The sequence below is a fragment of the Salvia hispanica genome, chromosome 2 (genome assembly GCF_029641045.1).
Source record: "Salvia hispanica isolate PSC_SH4W2 chromosome 2, Shi_PSC_v1, whole genome shotgun sequence".
Classification (NCBI taxonomy): domain Eukaryota; kingdom Viridiplantae; phylum Streptophyta; class Magnoliopsida; order Lamiales; family Lamiaceae; genus Salvia; species Salvia hispanica.
This window is the reverse complement of record NC_142693.1, coordinates 15,135,931-15,159,417: the sequence shown is the minus strand read 5'-3', so window position 1 is coordinate 15,159,417 and position 23,487 is coordinate 15,135,931. Positions and strand designations below refer to the sequence as shown.

General features: G+C 35.3%; 1 protein-coding gene across 1 annotated transcript; it reads right to left on the bottom strand.

Annotated features, from left to right (window-relative positions):
• Positions 1 to 1,225: 1,225 nt before the first annotated feature.
• On the bottom strand, positions 1,226 to 4,525 carry HSL2 (HAESA-like 2). Its single transcript, XM_048109749.2, has 2 exons — positions 1,855 to 4,525; positions 1,226 to 1,764 (listed from the first exon to the last, which is right to left on the bottom strand). Exons 1-2 carry the CDS (start codon positions 4,427 to 4,429, stop codon positions 1,442 to 1,444), a joined length of 2,898 nt encoding a protein of 965 aa, XP_047965706.1. The 5' UTR covers positions 4,430 to 4,525; the 3' UTR covers positions 1,226 to 1,441.
• Between the last annotated feature and the right edge of the window lie 18,962 nt (positions 4,526 to 23,487).

Sequence of the window (23,487 nt, the reverse complement as noted above, 5' to 3'; positions counted from 1 at the left end):
GCACGGATGAGGATGCTCTCAAGAGCGAATGATATCATGTATGATATACGACACATTCAGAATATTAAAAGCAAACATAAATCTTCATAAGCTCTGCTCAACACTCTCGCGCTCGTCACCGCTTAACCTGTACGTTTTTAATGATAGCATGACAAATATACATCACATCAAGTTGAAAGATGGCGCATGATCTGCCATAAGTGTACACTAGTTTAAGCAGGGTTTGCGGCCCTCCTGCTACCGAATTCGATTAACAATAGCATGACAGATATGCATCACGTCAACTTTTGCCCATTGATGAAAAATATGCATGAAATTACCCATTGATTTAATGTACTTCTGCCCAATCTTTCATTTTATTAATTTGGCCGAGAGGCCAATTTAACTCCAACCCCCCTCCTTTATTAAAACAACAGGCCAAACAGTTTAAATTAATTCACTTCGGCCCAAATATTTAAATAAAACAAGGCCCAAACCTTCAACTTTTTCTCACCTTGCGTGAAATCTCAAAATGGGACTGAAACTCCTAATGTCTCTTCGCCCGTCCTGTCATGGCCTTCATAACAGCCTTCATAATCCTTTGGCTTTTCTCTCCACTTAAATACTTACATTCACAGAAGCTTTAATCACTTCACTAATCATCTTAGGAGAACTATAAGCCTCACAAGCTTTGTAATTTTTTTGTAACATCAGATTTAGAAGATATGAAAAAGCTAAAAACGATTGACTACTTAGAAAAATAAAAAATGCAAAAAAGATCAACACTGTGACCAAATATGCAGAAAGAAATTGCTTTCATTCTCATTATAACACAAGACATATGGCTTATCTGATTCTGAAGATGGTATTCTCTTGATTGTGAAAGGTCTCTTATAAAGACAAAAAGTTCGGTATTTTGGCTCCTGCTTTGAATTTTGAATGGATTAAAGCCAAAATTTGGAAAAAAAATCAGTACAAATATCACTACTATTTCAAGAGTGAGATGTGGAAGCCAGTGAAGGAGCTTGTTGAGTGTCCTGACTACCTAACTTACAACTAGAATCGAGGATCAAACCGTGTTACCAGAGGTTGCAGAGCAGGGGGATTGTATGTTCTATGTATGGCGTGGTTCCTCATTTGTAGCGATCAAAGATTTGAAGAGCGACTTCAAGGTGCGTACATAGAAGCCGAGAGCTCAGGTCAATCTTTCATTGTAGGGTTGAAATTAGAGCTTATCAGAGGAAGATGAGAGCGATGATGAAGTATTTTATAGATGAGAGTTTGATACAACATCTACGTACTTCGATAACTATGCCTCATTTACAAATTCTATTTTCCAAACACTTATGCCTGGAAACAAAATTCAAATTTTTACACAACATTTCTGCTTCTTCCCTAATGTACAGAAACTGAAAATTACAAAATCTTGTAGTACTAATACAATACAAGTGCTACAGTTTGATTAGATGCCTTGAGTGTTATGATCCTTGAGCAATTCAACAACCCTTCTCATGGATGGCCTATTGATGGGCAGCTCAGCAGTACACAGCAGAGCCACATTCAGCACCTTCTCCACTTGATCGTATTCAATCATCGAAGCATCCATCCTCGAGTCTAACACCTCTTCCAAACCCTCTGCAGACGATGACGATGCAACCTCCCTTACCCACTTCACGATGTTCTTGTTCTCATGGTTGGGCCTCCTCCCACTTACTAGTTCCAGCAACACTACTCCGAAGCTATACACATCACTCTTCTCCGTCACTTTCATAGTGTACCCGTACTCTGCAACAAAATTCAAATTTGTAAGCTAAATCTGGCTTTTACTACAAACACAAACAACAACAATTACAACAAGATGGATATCACCCTAACCTGGTGCAATGTACCCATAAGATCCGGCCACACGGGACATAGCTCCATCTTCCTCGTCTGCATCCCTGTTCAGTATCTTGGCCAGCCCAAAATCAGCCACTCTCGGCCTCAACTCCTCGTCCAACAGGATGTTGTTGGGCTTGAGATCTCTGTGCACAATCGGAGGCACACAGTCATGGTGCAAGTACGCAAGCCCCTGAGCAGCCCCAATCGCAATGGAAAACCTCGTCGGCCAGTCCAGCAACAACCCCCCTTTATCCCCGTGCAGAACGTCACCTAAACTCCCATTCTCCATGTAATCATACACAAGCACCTTGCACTTGTCACCTACAAAGCTAAACAACAACCTCACTATGTTAACATGCCTAATTCTTCCCAATGTTTCCATCTCCGAATGGAACACGGATTCTGCAAGCCCCTTCGCCTCCCAGAGCCGCTTAGCAGCAACCATCTTTCCACTCTTCAGCCTCACGCGATACACCCGGCCTGATCCCCCCGAGCCAACAAGATTCTGATCGGTCAATGAGAACAGAACCTCCTCCCCACTAAACCGGATCTTCTGGAATGATGTGATCTTCCAAGACTGCTTGTTTCTGCAACCTAGAGCTATAAATTTCCTGTTCTTGATCAAGAGCCAAACAAGTGAGACAACGAGTACAAATGCAAGAGATGAGAGAACTCCCACTAGCACCAAACTCGTTGGCTTCGATCTTGAACATGATGGAAGTTCTTTGAGATTCATACTGCACAATTCTGCATTCCCAAGAAGTCTAGGCAGATAAAACTTGGTGTCCATACCAACCGGCACTCTGCCTTGAAGCTGATTGTTCGAGATATCGAGCTGGTTTATTGTAGACTTAGATAACTCCTCCGGAATTCCACCAGACAGCATATTGTTGGAAAGATTCAGCGAGGTTAACACTGGCAAAGTTCCCAATTCCGCCGGAATATTGCCAGAGAGATGGTTACTCGACAAATCCAACTGCGTTAGCTCCCTCCACGCTGCTAACCTTCCCGGAATCTCGCCGGAAAACATGTTTCCGCGCATGTGGAGCTCCAGCAACTTTGTGAACTGGTTAATACAGTAAGGCAATTCACCGGAGAAGCTATTTCCACTCATGTAGATTTTCCTTAACTCCTTCAAATGGCAGATTTCTGCAGGCAAATTTCCTGAGAAATTGTTGCCGGATATCAATAGCTGCTCGAGGCCTTTTGCATTTGAAACAGATGGTGGAATACTGCCTTCCAATTTATTGTTGGTGAACTCGATGTGATAGAGATCGAGAGCCCAGAAATCATCAGGTACAACTCCGGAGAGCTCGTTGTTTTGAGCACGGACGTACGATAGCGAGCTGCATTTACCATAATCATCAGGTATTGAGCCCGAGATTCTGTTCCCAAATACTATCAAACTCTGAAGATTCCTTCTGTAACACAAGTTTTGGGGCAACGGACCTTCCAAATTGTTGCCGGAAACGTCGATTTCTGCCAAATCGGAATTCATGCCCAATGATTCCGGCAGAGATCCCGAAAGTTTGTTATTGAATAGCTTCAGCTGATTCAGATTCGGATTTAAACCTAAAATCTCCGGAATTTCACCTTCTAACTGATTGTCGTTCAGATTGAACGACTCCAGCGGCAGCGCCGCCAGACTCTGGGGGATTTTCCCAATCAGATTGTTCTCCGACGCGTCAAAACGCAGCAACGAAGTTAGACCGGAGAATGCATCCGGAATTTCGCCGGAGAGATGATTATGAAACAACTCGATCTGTTCCGCATTTCTCATTCCGCCAATGCTCTTCGGAATTTCTCCGACCAAATTGTTGTGCGAAACGTCGAAGATTTTCATAGAACTTAGATTTCCGATGGATTCAGGAATCTGACCTTCGAGATTCGCCATTGTTGCCATCAGGAACTCGAGCTTCGCCAGGCGTCCGATGTTTCTCGGCAGAGGACTCGGCCGAAAAGGATTTACCGCCAGGATCAACTGAGTTAACTCAGTTAACTCGGACAGGAACTCGGGTACTGACTCGTTGAGTAGATTCGAACCAAGTGAGAGAAACTGGAGCCTTCGCAAGTTAACAAAATTCGCCGGAATTTCACCTGAGAAGTTGTTGAGTGAAAAATCCAACACCGTCAGATTGAGAAACTCCACCGGGAAACCAGGCAGGTCACCGACAAAGTAATTGGCAGAGAGATTGAGTGCGGAAAGATGCGAGCACAGAGCAATCGAATCGGAACTGATATACCCGCCGAGGCTGTTATCAGAGAGGTCGAGACTCCGGAGCGTGGAAATCCGGCAAAATTCCGCCGGAAAATCGCCAGCAATGCCGAGGCTGCGGAGGTTCAAGGCAACGACGGCGCCGCGGCTGCAAGAAACACCGGTCCAATTGCATGGTGCGTTGGGAGAGGTCTGGAGCCAGTCGTGGAGCGATCCGAGCGGGTCTTGGAGATGTTGATTCTCCTTGAGTCGGAGCAAAATTGCAGCATCGCGGTTTGAGGCATCTGTTGCTGAATGCACGAAAACGGTGAAGAAGATGGAGGTGATGAGAAGAGCAGCAAGTAGATTATTCATTGGATTTAGATTTGATCCAAATTTACAATCATTAGGCGGTTTTTGAATGTTAATAGAGCTCTCAGCTTTCAAATATGGACAGTAGCAGTGGCTGAGAATTAAAAGGAGGCTAATCCTAATGCTATAAGCTACACCAGACACCAGTATGGAAATTTTTCACTTCATCCTCTCTATCCAGCTCCCGATTAAGAATCACACTTCATTTTTACCACAAATAGTAAGTAGGTTTCACATCCCACCAACTCAATTTACTCACATTTTATTATAAATTTAATATAAAAAAAAATCCAACAATCCACTAACTTTTTCAACCAATTCTTATTTACATTATATTTCTTAAAATCGGTACGCGTGAAAGTGTAATTCCTAATCAGAAATATTTTTTTTACTTATATTTTTACTTTTAGTTTTTCGTGAGGATAATTAGTAAGTGGTGTATGACTGTCATTTTCAATGGAGGCACGACGTTTGACTACTAATCACATCACATTTATTATCAACTTTTTTTTTAGTATTTCCTTCTAACTCATATAGGAGTAATATTTGATAATAACACGATATTTTAGAGATGTTATTGTATGTGTTAAATAAAAAAATATATATTATATTTATATTAATATAAAAAAAAGTTTCTAGAAAAGGGATTTGTATGATAAACTAAATAGGAAGATATGACATGTATTAAAGGAAGGAAGGAGTCATTTGTTTCGTATTTATTTTTATAATTAATTAAAATACAAAATTTACACATTATTGATAGATAACAAATAAACTATTGGAACTATAATCACTCGCTTATATGACAAGAATGTGTTAAAATAGATCGTGAATAGTTGCATTGCAACTCCTAAAGTCACCTTAGATATATTCTCATAAGGAAATTTTTTAAAATAAAATAAAAAAAACTTAGGCCATCCGCAACGCTGTCTCTTATCCGTCTCTTAATCGTCTTATCTCTTAACTATTCATAGGTCCCACTGTACTTTTCAGCTCATCTCTTAACTAAGAGATAACACCTGCATCCCACCATCTCTTAACTATCTCTTATCCATCTCTTAACTATTCATTCAATTTCATTTTTTATTTTTATTTTCAACAAATTCAATTAATAAAAACACACTTCATTAAATAAAATAAAATCACAATTTAAAAGGCCTAAAAAATTAAAAAATACATAATTAAAAAATACATAATTAAAAATAATATAATTAAATAAAATAAAACTTACAATTTAAAGGCCTAAAAAATTAAAAAATACATAATTAACATAATTAAAAATTAAAATTTACAAAATCTTTTTACGAATTTTCGATTTAAAAAAAAAATAAAATAAATTTATGACGTCATAATTCCAACGCCCACTCGCGGGCCGACGAGTGGGCGTCACGCCATCGCTTAGAGCGCGCCACGTGGCCGCGCGCGTCGTCTCGCCAGCTCGAGGCCGGCCTCTTCTGGACGCGTCGCACGACGAGATGTCTCGTCTCGTCGAGACGAGACGAGCGTCGCAACGCTGTCTCGATGCTGTCTCGTCTCGTCGAGACGAGACCGAGACAACATCGAGCCGCGTTGCGGATGCCCTTAACTATGAGAAAATCAAGGGAGTAATAGGTAATTGGTGATCTCTAACTGCACTTCTAGGGAGTGAGCATCACGCTTGCATTTAATTGGCAGTCGAGAGTGGGGTACGTGATGGTACAGTTGATCCCTCTTTGCTTGATATCATGAAGCTCGTTCTTGGGCCGTGCAGCTGGCAACGGAGGGGCAGATCTTGCTGCAATGAGACTGAGTTCGAATTCCACTACTGTCGTGTAATTGCATCCAACTCTCAGGCACAAGTGAGAGGCCTTGGGAAATGGGCTTCTGACGGGTAGTGAGTTAAGGGCTCTCCCTTAATGTACCTGATTGAACCCTCACATGATGTCGGGCCGGAGTGTAGGGGCAACCAAGGCGACAAAATAGCCTTTGTTTTGCTGCAATGAAGCTCGTTCCTAGGACATCATCCACATCGCTCGCAATAGTTTCGTCTAGAGGTGTGACGTTAAAAAACTCTATGTTGAGAATATCCTAACAATTCTAATATGTAAATATGCATTTATTATGATGAGAAAAAAAACTTATAAGGAATTGATTTCTTTTGAATAAGGATTATATATTGAATTAAGTAGAAAAAATAAATTTTAAAAAATGAAAAAGTAGTAAAAGAAATTGAATACTCCATTGCATAAAGAAAGCTGTTCCCCAGTCCCCCAAATGTATGAAATTTACACCTCCACTAAAATCCAAATGTTACAATATTTTTGTGATGGGATGCCGACACTTATCAGTGACAACCAATGAAATCCAAGTCCAACTAAGGCAGCTCTTATCCCTATCTTCAAACAGAGAAGGTATATAAAAAGTTATACTCCCTATGTGCCAAGGAAGATGACCCATTTCTTGGGCGACACAAGATTTTATGCAAATTTATTTTGTGTGTTGAGAGAAGAGAGTAAAGTAAGAGAGAGAGAATAAAGTAGAGATAAAAGTGTTTCCATTTTAAGTAATGGGTCATCTTAATTGGGACAAACTAAAAAGGAAACTGGGTCATCTTCAATGAGACGGATGGAGTATTATGTATTTACTTTCTTGAAAAATGAAATATATCCTTCTAAAAATTAACACATTTCAAAGAAAAAAGATATATAAAAAAGTAAATTAATTTTTAAAAATAAAATAATAGACAAAATGCATTAAAAAATATAAAGTGTAATATGATAGTTATAAAATTTTTACCTTTCCATGATAGGGAGGTAAAGATATTTCTTCAAAATGAGAAAATGTATAATACCTTCTCATATACTTCTCCATTTAAAAAATAATTTTTTATTAAAAAAAAATAAATATGATAGTTATATTAGTTTACCTCTCCCCTTAAAGATACTCTTATTACTGTATCCTTTCTATTTTTATCGGACTAAACCGATAATATAATGACCTTAGCAATTTTACTTATTTACACACACAAAAATAAATAAATAAATAAATAAACCAAATTAACTTTCCCGCCGTATTTGATAGATCTTCTCAAATTATTAGTTCTTCAATTGATCTGCTTCTTTATTTTATTAAAGCATCTCCATTGTATTGTTTGATTGATTTCTTTTAAGTGAAACATGAAATTTTTACACAAATTGTTAGTTTTCATGAACTTCGGTTTAACAATGATAACATGAACTAAAAATTTTATGCAATGTTCCTCTAAATCGAAAACTTATCTAAATTAATTCTGAAGTATTGTAAGTCAATAACGATCAATATGCTAAATTCTTATATGCGTAGACTACATGTACTATTATTATTTAGTGATTTAAATCCTCTCCTCCACTGACTTTTCTTTGACCCAATTCGTGTTTTGAAAAAATTGCATCAAAACGTACTTCATATTATTAGTACTCCTATAAAAATAGAAGTTCAGTTAGGCAAGGACAAGATAAACTAATGAAACATTATACTAGTACTTAGATATAATAGAGGAGACATATAAAAGTAGAAAGTTTACCAAAAATTTATCTTAATTTGATTTGAGCTCTTTTTACCCTTATACTTGAGTTTCAAATGTTCATTTTTTACAATATAATTGTTGCTATATTGATATTTGTTGATTGTAGCCTAATTAGGGATTAGTAGGCCGATGTTTGTCTCATTCTGGTATATATTTTTTTTCTTTTTACATGTCTACTAAATATAGCATATTTTGCAAAATAGAAACACTTATTATTCTTGCTAAATATTTTTTTCTTACGTTATTTTTTACTAATAAATTGTGCTAGAAAAAATTGCTTCATTTAAAATGAGAGAGTAGTTGTAATACTATATCACATTAATAAAATACCACTTTAATAAAGTATTCTAGTACTCCATATAATTACAAAAACAATTAGAGTGAAGATGTCTCATTCCGTGAGTGGTGGAAAAGATAAGTGGAGGACAAGACATGAGAGTCAATGAAAATTCCATCAATCTTCGTATGTTCACATGGGCTGTATCTGTGGAATAATGGCATTTTTCTAGAATTGGAATTTACTGAGCTAATCATTATGTTCTATACGATTAGATAATGAATTTTTAGGAGTATTGGATTCTATTATTGATGTTAGTATGCTAGGAGTATATCAAGCTGAGAATAAACTCCAACCTGCCATTTTTCTAGAAGTGGAATTTATTGTTTCTATCATAATTAATTTACAAGTATATATATGTGAATTAGTAAAACTAATTTAGCTTCAAAGGCACTTCATAAATGGACTTTTTGCTAAACAGTATAGACACATCAATTTTTAGCGATGCTAAACATTATGTGTTCACAATTGTGTGACACATTATTCCCCACTATATTAAAATTCATAGAAAATATCTTGCATGAAAAGCATAAAAAGCAGGGGAATTAAAATAAATATTATAGGTGAAGCTACGTAAGAAAGATCAGTGTGAACCAAATAATGAGAGTAGAAATATAGAAAGTAAGATATCACTTATCAGTGTTTTATTTGACTAGAGAAAAGCATATTTTCACTGTCAATTTGAATATTGCTCACTTAAGTCCCTTTATAATTTAAATAAGCAAAAATAGGATAAAGTAATGATATGGTAAACCAACTTAAATTTATAAATACTCATCCACTTAAAACCAACATAAGCTAATCAAAACTTTGACTCTTCTTTTTCTTTTCTTAGAATTATATTTCTCTATCATTTCTACTTTCCAAGCAAGAGAAAACAGTTGCACAAAACATGTGACAAATCGGACGAAGACTTAATATTTAAATGGGCTTTAAAGTTTGGGTTGTTAGCTTATTGATGAATAAGCTGGTGGACTGTCCCTATCGTGTTGGGCCGCAACAACACTGCCTTCATCGATAATTGATTCTGTCGTAAGTTTAGCCCATTGAGTTTTACCATAATTAAGAGATTTTGCAATTTAAATAGTAGGAGTATCAATTTATTTTAATCTTGTTGCAAATTATATCCAATTTAAAAATCGTTACACAATGTCTTGTTCTTCGATATGTTGCTAATTCGACATTTCTATTTTTTCCATAAGGGCTTATAGTTGAGATTTAGGCTTCATCTAACACCGGAAATCAAAATGAATTACTCATTTACTCAACTGCTACACATTCGACGATAGACAATGAATTTCAAAATTCTTTGATCAATATCTGTGTTATAGCAATAAATTTGCAAGAAATCGAACATTGAAACATTTTGAAATTGGACTATAATTTGCGCCAAGGTCCAAAGTTCGATGCTCATCTGAATATTTAATTTTTTTTGTGGGGAAATGCAAATAATTTTTAAATTTAGAGATATCTATAGATAAATTATAGAGGCAAAGACTGTTCATCCGACAAAACAAATCAATATCGCCGTGAAGATTACGTTTTTTCTTAACAAACAGAGGGATAAATTAGAGGCTTCTTTGTATTTTGTTTGTTTTTATATACGTTAAGATTAAATAAAAGAATGACATCAAATTCCGAAATGGATATCTTGTCGGTACACATAAAAGTGGATCAATTACCAAGATTGACGAAATGGACTGATATGATTTATTACATGGTGGGTTTTGGGATTGGGACTTTAATTTATGAAGATAAACCGATTATAAATGCTGAAAACATGAGATTTTGATCCGAAGATATACTACAGGCCACACGGATGGCTAAAATAAATTACTCCCTCCGTTCCAGAGAAGTTGGCATACTTTGAAAATGGCACGGGATTTTAGGAGGTTTTGTTTTGTGTGTTAAATGGAGAGAAAAATATAATTTTTATATTCATGTGAGAGAGAACTTTTTCCAAAAAGGGAAATATGACATCTTTTGTGGGACAAACTAAAAAGGAAAGTGTGCCAACTTCTCTGGGACGGAGGGAGTACTTTCTTAGTAGTTCGTGTAAGAACTGATTAAGTTGTTTAGTGTGTGTCTAAAATGTATACTTAATCAGATTCGTAAATTTGTACGTCTTTTCAAATTTAATAATGAACCCAACTACAAAATCTCACTTCATTCTATACATCGTAACGTAACTAAAAACTCATCCTAAAATTATTTATATATCATTTGCTTAAAGGTACTGTTACATTTCGAAAAATTTTAAATTGAGCTTTTACTAATTTGGAAAGTTGAATATTTTGGCATACGAGTCGTACACATTTATTTGCCGTCGGAATTAGTTTTGGCTATATAGTATAACATTTGTTGCTTAGAGTCGTCGAATATTAGTAGACTTTGCGACGAGATTGCGGCCAAAATCTGTGGTTTAGGGCATTTGCTAGTGTTGACACCACCCGAGGCATGGACGTGGGTCGATCATTGCCGGGCGGAGGGGAGTGAGGTGTGCAGCACATTGGGCCATTGTGCGGACGGCATAGCTTATTCCAATTTGCGTGCTACATGAATTGTTTGTTCAAAAATTTCGAACATTTTCTAGTTGATATTGTTTTTGTAGTATGATCTAGTTTAGGGCCTAAAGTCGTTAGTATTTGAGATCTGATTTGAAAAAAGTAATCGAACATATAAATAGACAATAATTGCCCAAATTTATAGTATTTGTTGTGAATTTTCTAACGGCAACATGTGACCTATCACCTACTTATAGAAAAACTTTCGAACGCACAATGTAATTTTTGGAAGTTTAAGAAAAAGGCTTCAAAATGAGATCCATTTTTGAGAATGTAGTATCGAAATTGTAACAAAGGATCATAGGACATGTTACAAGTTCTAACAAAGATTCAAAATTTGTGGATGTAGTATCGAAATTATAAATTAAATAAATGATCATGATTTATATAAAATAGGTCTTTTTAATCAAATTTCATATTCTACAAGTAACATATTGTTACTTGAAATTAAATGGACTACATGTTCGAAACACAATAAACTGGTTTCTAACGAAAACGAAGAATATGAGATGCGTTGATTGAATAGTTGGAAAGTTTATTGTTTGGTACATCTTGAGAAATTGATGCCCCTTATTATAGCCTATAAAATTATTGCAGGTGTCGTTGACTTTATGAACCGGAAAATGCTGATTTTGTACTCTCACGGGGCCATGTAACTCAACTAATCCAATAATTTCATCACAAATTCAATCATTATATGTTAATTACGTGATTGGACACTAAACACCAATTTGATGTTCTACTATTTCTCACAAACTAATCAATTAATTTTCCTCATATCATAAAACTTACTACGATGATACAGAGCAATTAGTGAATGACCATTATACTGCTATAAAAAATCTTCATTTATAATATGCTTGCATATATATATCCATAGCAAATTCTTTGCTAGGAACATTTTTTACCATTTAGAATTGCAATGTTGTCTTTGCTTGATAATGTTGAATGTTAAAGCTAGCTCACTATACGGGTCAAGTTTGATTAAGAGCATCCACAGTGCCGGCTAGCCGATTGGCTAGCCGGTTGGTTAACCGAACCATTGCAAGCAGTCCGAAATCAGCGAGAAAATCGGCGTGGGCTGGCCGATGCGCTGGCCGCCATTGTGGCGTGCCGATCGGCCAACGCCCTTTTTCGGTTTTTTTTTTTGAAAACCTATATAAACGCGATTTTAATTTCATTTTCATTTGCACCACTTGTTTTAACGAGTTTTCTCTCTCTCTAACTTTCTGTACAAGAGCATTATCGAGCGATGGATAAAAGTGATTGGTCTATTCAAAGTGAGAAAAAAGTGATTGATGATAAAAAAAATGCGACACATCAAAATTCAAATGGACTTGAGCAAGAAATATGTAACTATTGTAAGGTAACAAAGAGTAAATATTTTCCTAAATTATTAGTTTTTTTTTTTTAATCTAAACGCTTTATATAAGCATTAGAACAAAACATGGAGAAGTAAAATGACGATCCGAGTTTAACTTTTGAATACAATCAAAGTGAATTTTCATGACATAAATATACAAACTTTTAAAAGTTCAATAAATAATGTAGTGAAATTTGTAATTAAATAGTGAGATTTTGAATAATTTTGGATCAACCTTCGGGCTGGATATTTGATAAGGCTAATTTTATGCATCGGTTATATGGTGAAAAGCGTTACATTTTGCTGGGTCTAATACGGTTTCTAAGCCAGGTGTATGACAGAATCGCTAGATCAAGGAGATGCTGAAGGAAACAGTCTAGCGAAGGAATGAAGTAAAAATGAGCAGAATCTAAGGAAAAAGAAGGCTTGAAGAAGGGAGTCAGTAACTGAGGGCAACAAAGTCCATCTATACCTCGCTGGGCCCCACTTCAACGCCTATAAATAGAAGAGCATGCAATACACAAATCATCACTCTTTTTCGTTCACTCTTAGCTCACACACAACACACACTTGGGGAATGGGAGATCTGGGGTAGTTTTGGTTCCGAAGGGGTTCATTCTTCAGAAATTTCAGTCGTAACACCGTCCGCGTGAGGGCGAAGATACAATCTCTTTATTTTCAGTTTGTTTTGCACTTTTACGGTCGAACTTCACTTTTGGGAGTCGATTTGGTTGTTGATGTTACTGATTATCTATTCGCTGCTGTTGTTTGCGTTTATCTGTGATATTTCAAGTTGATTTACGTAGATCCTGCTGTTGAGAGTTTCATTTGACAAGTTATATGTTGATCTCTGTTTTTGCAGCTGTGGTGCTCGATCTGGGAATTTGGTGGTAGATATGTGGTGGTGTTGATTGATTGGAGGTTGTTGGTTAAATCTGAAGGTATGAAATGTTTCTTTTGGTTGAAGTTTTTGTCGGACGCTTGGATCCGGAGTGGATTTAGCGTCCGAGGTTGGATCTGAGGAGAGGAGGTCGAATTACGCATGGATTTTGAGTTTTCTGTTTGCTTTCTGTTTTACCTCGTCTAGCATCCTTAGATCTGTTAGTTTTTTTTATTGTTCTTTGTCAAAATGATTTATATTCAGTCTGCTCTGTTCCGATTTCACTCAAGCTGTTTTTCTTCTGAGTTTTTACGCAATTTGGTTGGAGAAGATGATGTCGCTGTTAGTTAGTACCATAGTTAGTTGTTTCTCCAGCTTTTCGTCCGTACTCTGCTTTTTCAGTTATGGTCTCCACAGTCAGTTTGTTACCCAGATCTAGGTAATTAGAGTAGTTTCTTAGATCCAGTGATTGTTCGGTTTAATTTTCGTGCATGCTTTTGTTGTTTCGCCTAGGTCTAGCTGTTAGCGTAGCAGTTTAAATTCCCAAGTTAAGTTTATTTTTCCTCAACCCGAAAAATGCATGGCAGCAGCCAACCCCAAAAACAAGTCCAAATCCTTGAACATGATTGTTACGCATCCATCTCTGTGGGATCGATCCCTACTTCTCTATGCTAGGTTTAGTAAAGTGGTTGATGGTTTTTGAAAGAGTGCTCTGTGTGTCCGACGACCAACGAGTTCCTAGACCGCGTGATCTAGTGGATTTGCTGGACCAAGGAAACCTATTATATTCTTTCTGTGCACACAGCGTGTTAACCAACCTACCGGTATTTTCAATATTCTTGAGGCCCGACTACCCGCCTCACTTACCTGAGCACACTCGATAGCCGCCATGTGTGCACTCCACCCGGATCTTAAATGAGGACCATTGGATCTAGGGTATGCTTTCTTCGAGAGATAAGTCACACTACCTCCTCACCTACACTCGTTTCAGTTCATTCTATTTTCACTCTCTCATCTGGACGATGCTCCTCCTTCTCTCTAGAAGCTTCACACACTCTCTCTCTCTTTCTCTGATCATCTTCTCTGATCATTCTCTTCGGTTTTAAGAGAGTTTGACCGGTGCTTTCCTTAGCAGAAGCAACTCCTTCGGTTGCTTTGCGAATTCCAGCGCTAGATCTGACCTTGTGGTTAGATCTGTTAAGTTGGAGCGAGTTTCACCCGGTGTTTGCATGAGATATGAGAGTTCTCCTTGTTCGTGAAGTTTCTGAGGTGTTTTCTGAGAGTGTGTGGTGATCTATGTGTTGAGACAGTCGTGGTGTGCGGTAATCGGTGAAGCCTAGGGTTTCTGGCTTAGTCTGTTCGACGGTTTCTTCATGTGACAATTGGTTGAAATTGGGGAGGCTCTTGGCCCGGTGCAGTCACTGTTATAACCTAAGTCATATTCCAAAATCATTGATTTCTCTTGTCTTTCTTGTTCCATATCCGTTTGGATCTTTTACTTGTGATACTAATGTGTTTACTCAGTGTGCAAGTGATACACGGTCACAGCTGGTACACGTAGTTTAGCTCCGATGGAGCATATGGACATAGCTAGGGTTTTCGACTGATTGCACCTTGCTACTTAGTATTCTTGTAATCTTTGATTCTTCTTTTGCATTTGGTCTGTTACTTCAGAGATTGACCATCTCTGACGCAGTGTAATACAAAAGAGGTCCCAGTAATAGTGAATCCATGGTGGTCCGGTCCCTACAAATTTAAATTGTAGAATTGAAAGATTTGGAATTGCAATTCAATTCTAAATCCAAACATTTTGTGGTACAAAACATTGGATTTGAAATTGAAAGCTCCAATTTCAATTCCACACCTCCAATTCCATGGTACCAAACATAACTTTAGTGGATGTTGGAACCATAAATGATAAGAACAAAAAAGAGTTTCCATAAATAAATATACATTTATTTTTATGGGACGAACGAAAAAGAAAATATGACTGAATTCCATGTGATAAGGAGAATATTGAAGAGTCTATAGTCGTGTAGTGCAGTTGGTGATATCTCTCAATCTAACAGGTCCAGAGGATTCGACTAGGTCTCAGAGGCTAGAAGATCATGAAACTATCAGACAGGGGTTGTTGGATGCACTCTATTTCTACAAAACCTCAACCCACTATACTATAACTAGCACAAGGAAGTAAAGGATCGATCCCACGAGGACGAATGTGTTACGAAACTGCATTTGAGGATGTTTTGGGAAAGGGTGATTGACTGCTGCCACGCAATTTTGTGGGTCGAGTACTAGAACTACCGGGTCTGAGAGACTTAAACTACTTTACTCTACCTACTGGGTCTAAGAAATGAGAACGTACGGAACATGCATGACTTTGGGATACGAAATATTTTAAAGTTCTAAGACAACTGTAGTTAACTTAACTAGACGGACTTTCCTAATTTGGACAAACAAAGACAAAACAAACAGTGGGGACAAGTTTCCTTATACTACCAGGGTCTGGAAAAGCATGCAGAAAAGTAAGGTACATGCAGAAAGTACTGACAAAAGCAGATCTGGTTCTAACTACCAACAAACTTCATCTTCTTCGGGAATCAAACGAGAATAGCAGATAAACCAGAGCATTAAACACCATGAAAACAGAGCAAACTTCAGATCTAAGCTTAAAACGAGAAATTTAAGCCTAAACTAACAGATCTACGCTACTGGACCTAGAGGATGCAGAAACAGAAAGTAAATAGCCATAATCATGCAAAACGTAAACAACAAACACCAGATCTACGAAACTCCAACTCAAATCCACCACGATTCAACAAATCCAGACATCTCCATACGTAAATCCACAACCACCGATGACAAATCAACAGATCTCAACTCCACACATCCAACAATCAACAAGAATGAAAGCGAAAAGCAAGAAATAAACATCAACTCGGCGATATCCAACAAAAACTAACATAAACTTCCATCATAAGCGAAATAGTTCAGATCCAGCAAATCAAAGTCAGAAACTAGAGTTACGAAACTTAAAACCAACAAGTACTTGAAACGAAAACAAACTAAACAAAGCAAAGTAAATATTGTTTCTTCGCCTTCACAAGGCGGTGTTACACAGTAGCAATATGATGAGAACCACGACGGCGGCCAGAAATCACCCCATCTCCAAGTGCGCAGCAAGTAAAACGAGTTTGAGGCGTGAAAAACAGGGAGCTAAGTGAGTAGAAGTCTCGAATCAGTGATTGCCCAGAGAGCTCCTTCTTCCTTAAGGTTGATCTGTTTATATAGGAGAGTCTCTGATCCCTAGGGCATCCTTTTGGTGATTTGACGTTTGTGCTCTTAATTAAGATGCTCTAAAATATCTACTCTCCCACGTTTGACGTTGGTGATTTGACGTTTGTGCTCTTGTCGCCAACTTCTAATTCTCCCAGGTCCGGACGACGTCGTCTGATTTTCACTTCAATTTCATCTCTTTTGCATCTGCCAGGTCAGGTCTAGGTCCGGCAGATTTATTACGCACCTGAACTCAGAAACACAGATTAGCGCCCCAAATGCACAGAATTTTAACCCAAAACCAATGCATGAAACGAGCCTTATCAAATATACAAGAGTGAACTACAGAAAAAAGTCTTTGGACAATAGTGTTTACACTTTTTCGGTACATCTAAAAATAAATATCACCAGAAGTCTAAAGACAAATACTTAATTTTGTTTGAAATTGCGCAAACCTAGAGTGAAGTAGTAAATAAAATTTATACACCAAGTACAGATATAATATCTTACTATAAAAATTTGTGCAAAATTGGCTATGTCTTGTTTACATATATATTCCCCTAACATAGTCGATATCGATTTCTCCTTTTGTATTTTTAAGATATTGGGACTATGTGGGAGATGTCGACCATGTGAGTATTGATTAATCTTCGGTGAGTTCGAATTTGTGGATCAGAAAGACAAAATTTAACAAATTCCAATAAAAAGAGCAATTGAATTGGATTCAGAAATAGTACTACGAAAAGACTTCCCAAAGAATTATGGAAAAAGACTTCATGGTAAAAGAATTATGTAACCTCACATCAATTTTTTATTGATTTTTGAAATATTTCAAATCTTTGCTGGTGAGAAAAAATATTGAACTGATTTTTTTGTAAAAGAATTTAAAACACTGCAGTAAATATACAAAATCACTACATTTGTAATTTTGTAATGAATTTAATTACACTATTAAAAGTAAAAATTTTGCCTTTCATAGAATTCAATTCTTGATGCTGCATTATCAACAGGTAGATGTGTCTACCTTCGATTTTCACGATTGAATGGCTAAAAATAATTTTACATTATCACAGTTTATAAGTGTTCAAACCCTTACCAAGTATTTTTTTTGTAATTTTTCTTTTAAAATCATGATTTGTCTAGATAGTGTTGTGAATCATTGATTCATTATGCAATAGTACCCATCATCACATAAATAATACTCCATGCAAAGTTTTTATTATTCTAAACTCAGAAAATTTGGTTTTTATCATTTTTTTTCCTGCATCCAATCTACCACTCTTATATATGTGATTGATATAATTTTCAAATGTCCCACAAACAGGGCCCAGCACCAGAATTCATTGAAATTCTTGCAGATATTTATTTGTTGTGTACGATAATTTGTTTTCAGAAATACATTTTTTTGAGTAAAAAAATAAATTCAGAATTTTGTAGTATATTTTTTGAAATATCTTAAGTTTCGACCACTACAAACCATTCACGTCCAAAATAGTAGTAACTGACATTTTTCTGAACTATCCCAGTTTTAATTTTCCAAACTATACTTTTTGCGTTTGGGTTGATCAGTTCTAATCAAACCATTTAACATAAACCAACATTAGAAATTAAAATACAATTATTGTTAGCGTACGACTGTTAAATCTTCAACATAAACTTGACTCATTATGCATTGCAAAAGAATTTGATACTGGATTTTGACCTAGTGAGAATTTTGAAAATTTAATTTTTGAAAGATTGATATATTCTTTTTTATTTGTAAAGGTCGTGCTTAGAAATGAGCCAAGATTTAAATTAAACCAAAAGTTTTAAGTTAACCCTTTCGTTCTTATGTCCTTGTGTAAATGAATATTGCCTTCGTCCACTAATAATTGTTCAATTTTGTTATTTTCATCCCAATAATATTTCATCTACCGTATTTAGCTAAAACAAATACCTCCAAGTTATTCCATAAATGACTGGTTTTGCCACAAATGATCATTTATTAGATCCATTATATTTGTAGGTATGTATTTATAATGTGAAATGATATGCTATATATATAGCATGTGAGCACCACTATAGTTCAACACACATTTAATATTGTTTGTTTTGTTTTACATAATTCTAATACACAAAAAAAAATTATTGACATTTTTAATTTTACAAATTCATAAAAATCAAAGCTTAATTTGTCATTTTATTTATTTATTTAAAGTTATAGAAAAAGCGAGCAAATGGAGTTTTTATTTTTATAAATTTTATAAAATAAAAAATTTTAATAACAATTTTTAATATATTAGAATCAAATTAAATATAAACAAAACAAACAACGTTAAACGTTCGTTGAACGAGGGTGGTACTCACATAAGGTATGTAGTATTCCCTTCGTTCCACAGTAGTAAGGTCATTTTATTTTCTGCACTCGTTTTGGAAAAACAATAAATAGTTAAAGTGTATAAAGAGTAAAGTAAAAAAGACAATAATGTAGATAAGAGTCTTCTCTACATTATTCACTTTCTTAATTTACACTTTTTTCACTTCTTCCTACATTATTCTCTTTCTTAATTTACTCTTTATCCACTTTAACTATTCATTACCATTTTTTCAAAACGAGTGCAGAAAATGAAATGACTCTATTACTATGGAACGAATGGTGTATATCATTTTCAATATATGCTACAAACATTATTTTTGAGTTAAGGGGTGGCAAATCGTGCGTGTCGTGCCGTATCGTTATCGTGTCATGTGAGATTGTGAGTATCACTATTGTTCGATGCAAATTTAGTATTGTTTGTTTTCTCTCGTGTAATTTGTCTTCCGGAAAAATAATACTACTACTATTATTCTTTATCTATGATAGTTTTCTCTTTGAACATCATCACTTTTTTTAGTATTAATTTATATATAGAATTTTAAAGAATACATCAGACTCAAACCTATAAACTAAAATCCATTAGCAAAAAATAATACTCCCTCCGTCCCGCTTTAACAGTCTCATTGACTTTTCTGCCCTCTTTTTATAAAAATGATAAAAAATAGTTAAAGTAGAGAAATGGTAAAGTAAGAGAGACAATAATATAGATAAGACTCTTCTCTATATTATTCTCTCTCTTAATTTATCATTTCTCCTCGTTAACTATTTTTTATCATTTTTATAAAAAGAGGGCAGAAAAGTCAATGGGACTGCTAAAGCGGGACGGAGGGAGTATTGGCCAACAAACTGATCAAGTACTACGACTTCTAGTCTTAAATGCACTCAACATTTATACCTTAGTGTACAATTTCTCTGCAAATACTTTACTTTATATACACTTACACATATTATAAACTTATTCATGCATATATATTTAGTGGCAGTGAAAAGAATATACAGCTATCGGCCATTCATTATGCATTATGCCTTACTTTATGTACTATTCAACATATACTCATACAACACCAAATAAGGAAATTTACTATTCAATGTATGGAAAGGTTTTCAACTTTTCATCATTTAGCATACTTTCTTTTCTAATAACATATACCTCCTTCACTTCTAATTTATTAAAGTATGTACAAACCAAAAGTAAGCCTACACATTTACAAAGTAAATAAATCAGTTAATAATTATGTCCCAAAAACGTTTCTAATGTTTCCGATTTCTTTGTTTAGATTGATAAATTAATAAATTAATTATAGACGCACATCGAAATGTTCATATTACGTTCAACTTTCATTTGTGTTTCCCACTTAAATTTAGTATTATTCAATGCTTAATACATGAGCAGTCAATAAAATACACCAAAATATAGTATTAGGTTCGCATCAGAAGATACTATAATATTTTATTATATGGTGTCTAGAGACTTTAAATTTAACCCATTAATTATGAGCAAGTATTGATTAAATGTTCAAATTTCCTTGCACGCACAATTAGGTCCATAAATCGAATTAGTAAATTGTCTCTAAATAGTAGAGCTCGACAAGATTAAGAAGATTAAACCTCCCGGCCGTCGTCATTATCATAGATATATCACAATTAGTGATCCAATTAAATTTTAGAAAACATTTAACACAAGAGTTAAATCTGCTTTCGCCGGCTTCACCACCAATTCACAAATCGGATATATAATACTAGTATCATAATTACTATTTTAGATAATCTTTTATCGGAATAATGATTAAAAAAAATATGAATAATAATGGGCAGACAGAATGCATTCCTGGGATAGGACAAGGCAATATTCAAGAATTAATTGCTAAAGATAAAATTTTCCAAAACTTTATTTTGTCTTTCTATATTATAGTATGTAATTTTGAAAAATAAACACCAATCTGAAAATTTTTAGTATACTACTATTTCGTTATTACTTAATCACGGGCATTCCTTCAACAACAATTTTTATGTTAATTAGTGTCAAGAAGCGGAAATATTGTTTGAGATTTTTATTTTTCCTTTCCATTTTATCATTACACAACCAAAATTAAAAAAAAAACACTAACAATCTTTCTGACAACGTAAATGACTTTTAAAAAAACAGATTATAAATTAAATTACAAAGTTGGAAAGAAAAAATGGTGAAAAGTTTGATGCGCCGCAGTTTTAGGTTCAACCATTTGTATTATAAGTAGTAGTACTTGATTGGTGTTTAACGGCATAAATTAATTAAGCATGATTAATTAGTAAGAAAGCGGTAACCGGAGGGTTGGTTCAATAATGCATGCTACTTTACCAGAAATAATGGAGTATGAAATTTGAGACAGAAAAAAAGGTAGTAGAAAAATGGAAAATGAAAGCAGAAGAATCTTGTACTGAATTGTAAGCTGTTGTATTTTTTTTGATGGACAATCAGGGTACGATGAAAGGTTGGACCATGTAATAACCCCACATAAAGGAAAAACAAATCAGTTGTTGAATGAATTCAGATTCAATTACACCAAACAAAGAATATTACCCTTTGTTTTCTTCATTCATTAATTAAAATACATGTATCTAGCAAGAGATGGAATTAGCTAGGAAACAAACACAAACACAAGAAGATAGAAAGATAGAAAGATAGAGAGAGATCTGATTTAACTTAAAGAAAGAAAAGAAGGGAAGAATTGCCTGGCTCCATTCTGTGTGCCTCTTTAACCTTAGCAAGAGCCCTCAAAAACACAAAGCAAATCATCGGCGGAGAAGGGGCAAATCCGTGATTGCATGCAGGAGAGGAGAATAAACGCCATTTTTGAAAGGGAGATCACCAAATGAATGTTCTTCTATTTCTGCACCCATTGTTTTGTTCTCCACCAACTCTCTCTTTCTATCTATCTCTTTTGTTTTGTGAGAAATGAGAAATGAGATTGTGGGGTGTGAGTGTGTATATATGTGAATAGTGATGAAATTATTAGGATTGGCCCCCTGAGAAATTTCTCTCTCTATGATGAATGTGGGCGGAGGTGTTGGGGAGTGGGAGGAGGCGGAGAAGGGGGGCTGCCTTTTAAAGAGGGGCCCAGCCGGAAGAGGAATGGACATTTTCATTTTCTCCATCCGCCTTATTCCTCACCCTAACCCCTTTTTTTTACTTTATTTTCACCTCACACCCCATCTGCGCTTTTCACCATCACAACTCACAACCCCTTTCCCCTTCATACCTATGTTTTTAATTTCATGTCTACTATTTCTTTCATTAAACCTAATTATTCCTCACCGCCTCTTTTGCTTTTATTTCATTTATTACTAATTTATTCGCTCATTCGTCACACTGACATTTCAAATGGAACCAATTTAAGGGTGTAGATTCATACTAAGCTGCACCATTTTATATTGTTGTGTTACATAAGGATGGGAATTTTAGTATTTTTGGATATTCAAGTATTTTAGGCAGGAAGGATCATATTCTCATTACAGATTCTTTAATACCGCCTCCGCTTTAGCCGTTCTAATTACTCTTAAGCACTCATTTTATAAAAAAATAATATAATAAATAGTTAAAGTACAGAAATAGTAAAGTAAAAAAAGAGAATAACAGAAATAGTAAAGTAAAAAAAGAGAATAGTGTAGCGGCGAGTCTTATCTAAGATATTTTCTCTCCTACTTTATCATTTCTTCACTTTAACTATTTACAAAACGAGTGCTCAAAAGTAATCGGGACTGCTAAAGCGGGGCGGAGGGAGAAAAATTTTTCGGGGAGCAATCACGACGATAAGCAATGGATGGTCTCAATCGAGAAGTTTAATGGATCATTTCAATATCTGAAATTTTAGATTCGATGATTACTTTTTACGTTAAAGACATGAACCCCTGAAAGAAAAGATGGATTTAGACGAGGGAGAGTCGCTGGAATAGAAGAGAACGAGAGATGTTGGTGATGGTGGAACCATTGTACAAGTAGTCATCAACAACTTTCCATTAAATTGATGAAATATTTTACTTTGCTCATTGCAACATAACTTTCCATTCGTGGGGGTTTGACAACAATATTTTCATTTTAATTACTGAAAATAAATGTATTGGTAGAATATCTACCTCACATTTGGAAACCCTCCCAAAATTTTGTTGCTATTGAGCCATGGGTTCAATTGAAGTTTTTTTAATTAATGTTTTTGGGTTCTTAATTGGTAAAATTTCCATTTTTAATATGTATGTGAATTTAGCCGAACCCATGTCGTAATCCTTGGTGGAAGATAATTTTGATGTTGACTAGAATACAGAGGATGACATAAGGGGAGTAAATGAGGAAAGTAAATTCATTAGTCAATCTTGTAGTTTGAGTCTTTGAAAACACAATACAAATTTTACAGTCTTTCAATAACTCTTGAAATTTCCAAAAAAATTAAAAATAATAATAAAATAAACAAGATGAATCAAAATAACAGTAGTAGTGAATAATTCGCCATGGGTAAGCCCATATTCTTTTTATTAAAATAAAAGTTGAATATCAATTTACTCTTATACTACCAGTCTCCCAAAAAAACATTACAAATGTGTGAACAGAAAAGGAAAAGTGTGTGTGTGGAATGTCTGTAGAAGGTGAAAGGCCCAATTCAACCTTTTATGTTGGGGCTGTGTGTTTTATTTTTGGTAAGACACAATTACAAATTTCTCTTTCATTCAACTCATTAATCATGTGAAATTTCTACTGTGAATCATCCAT

What these genes read in the sequence shown, in the direction of transcription:
- HSL2 (XM_048109749.2), bottom strand. Translation starts at nt 4,429, where the DNA reads ATGAATAATCTACTTGCTGCTCTTCTCATCACCTCCATCTTCTTCACC. An exon ending in TTATGGGTACATTGCACCAG is followed by an intron (nt 1,765 to 1,854) that starts GTTAGGGTGATA and finishes ATTTTGTTGCAG; the next exon opens with AGTACGGGTACACTATGAAA.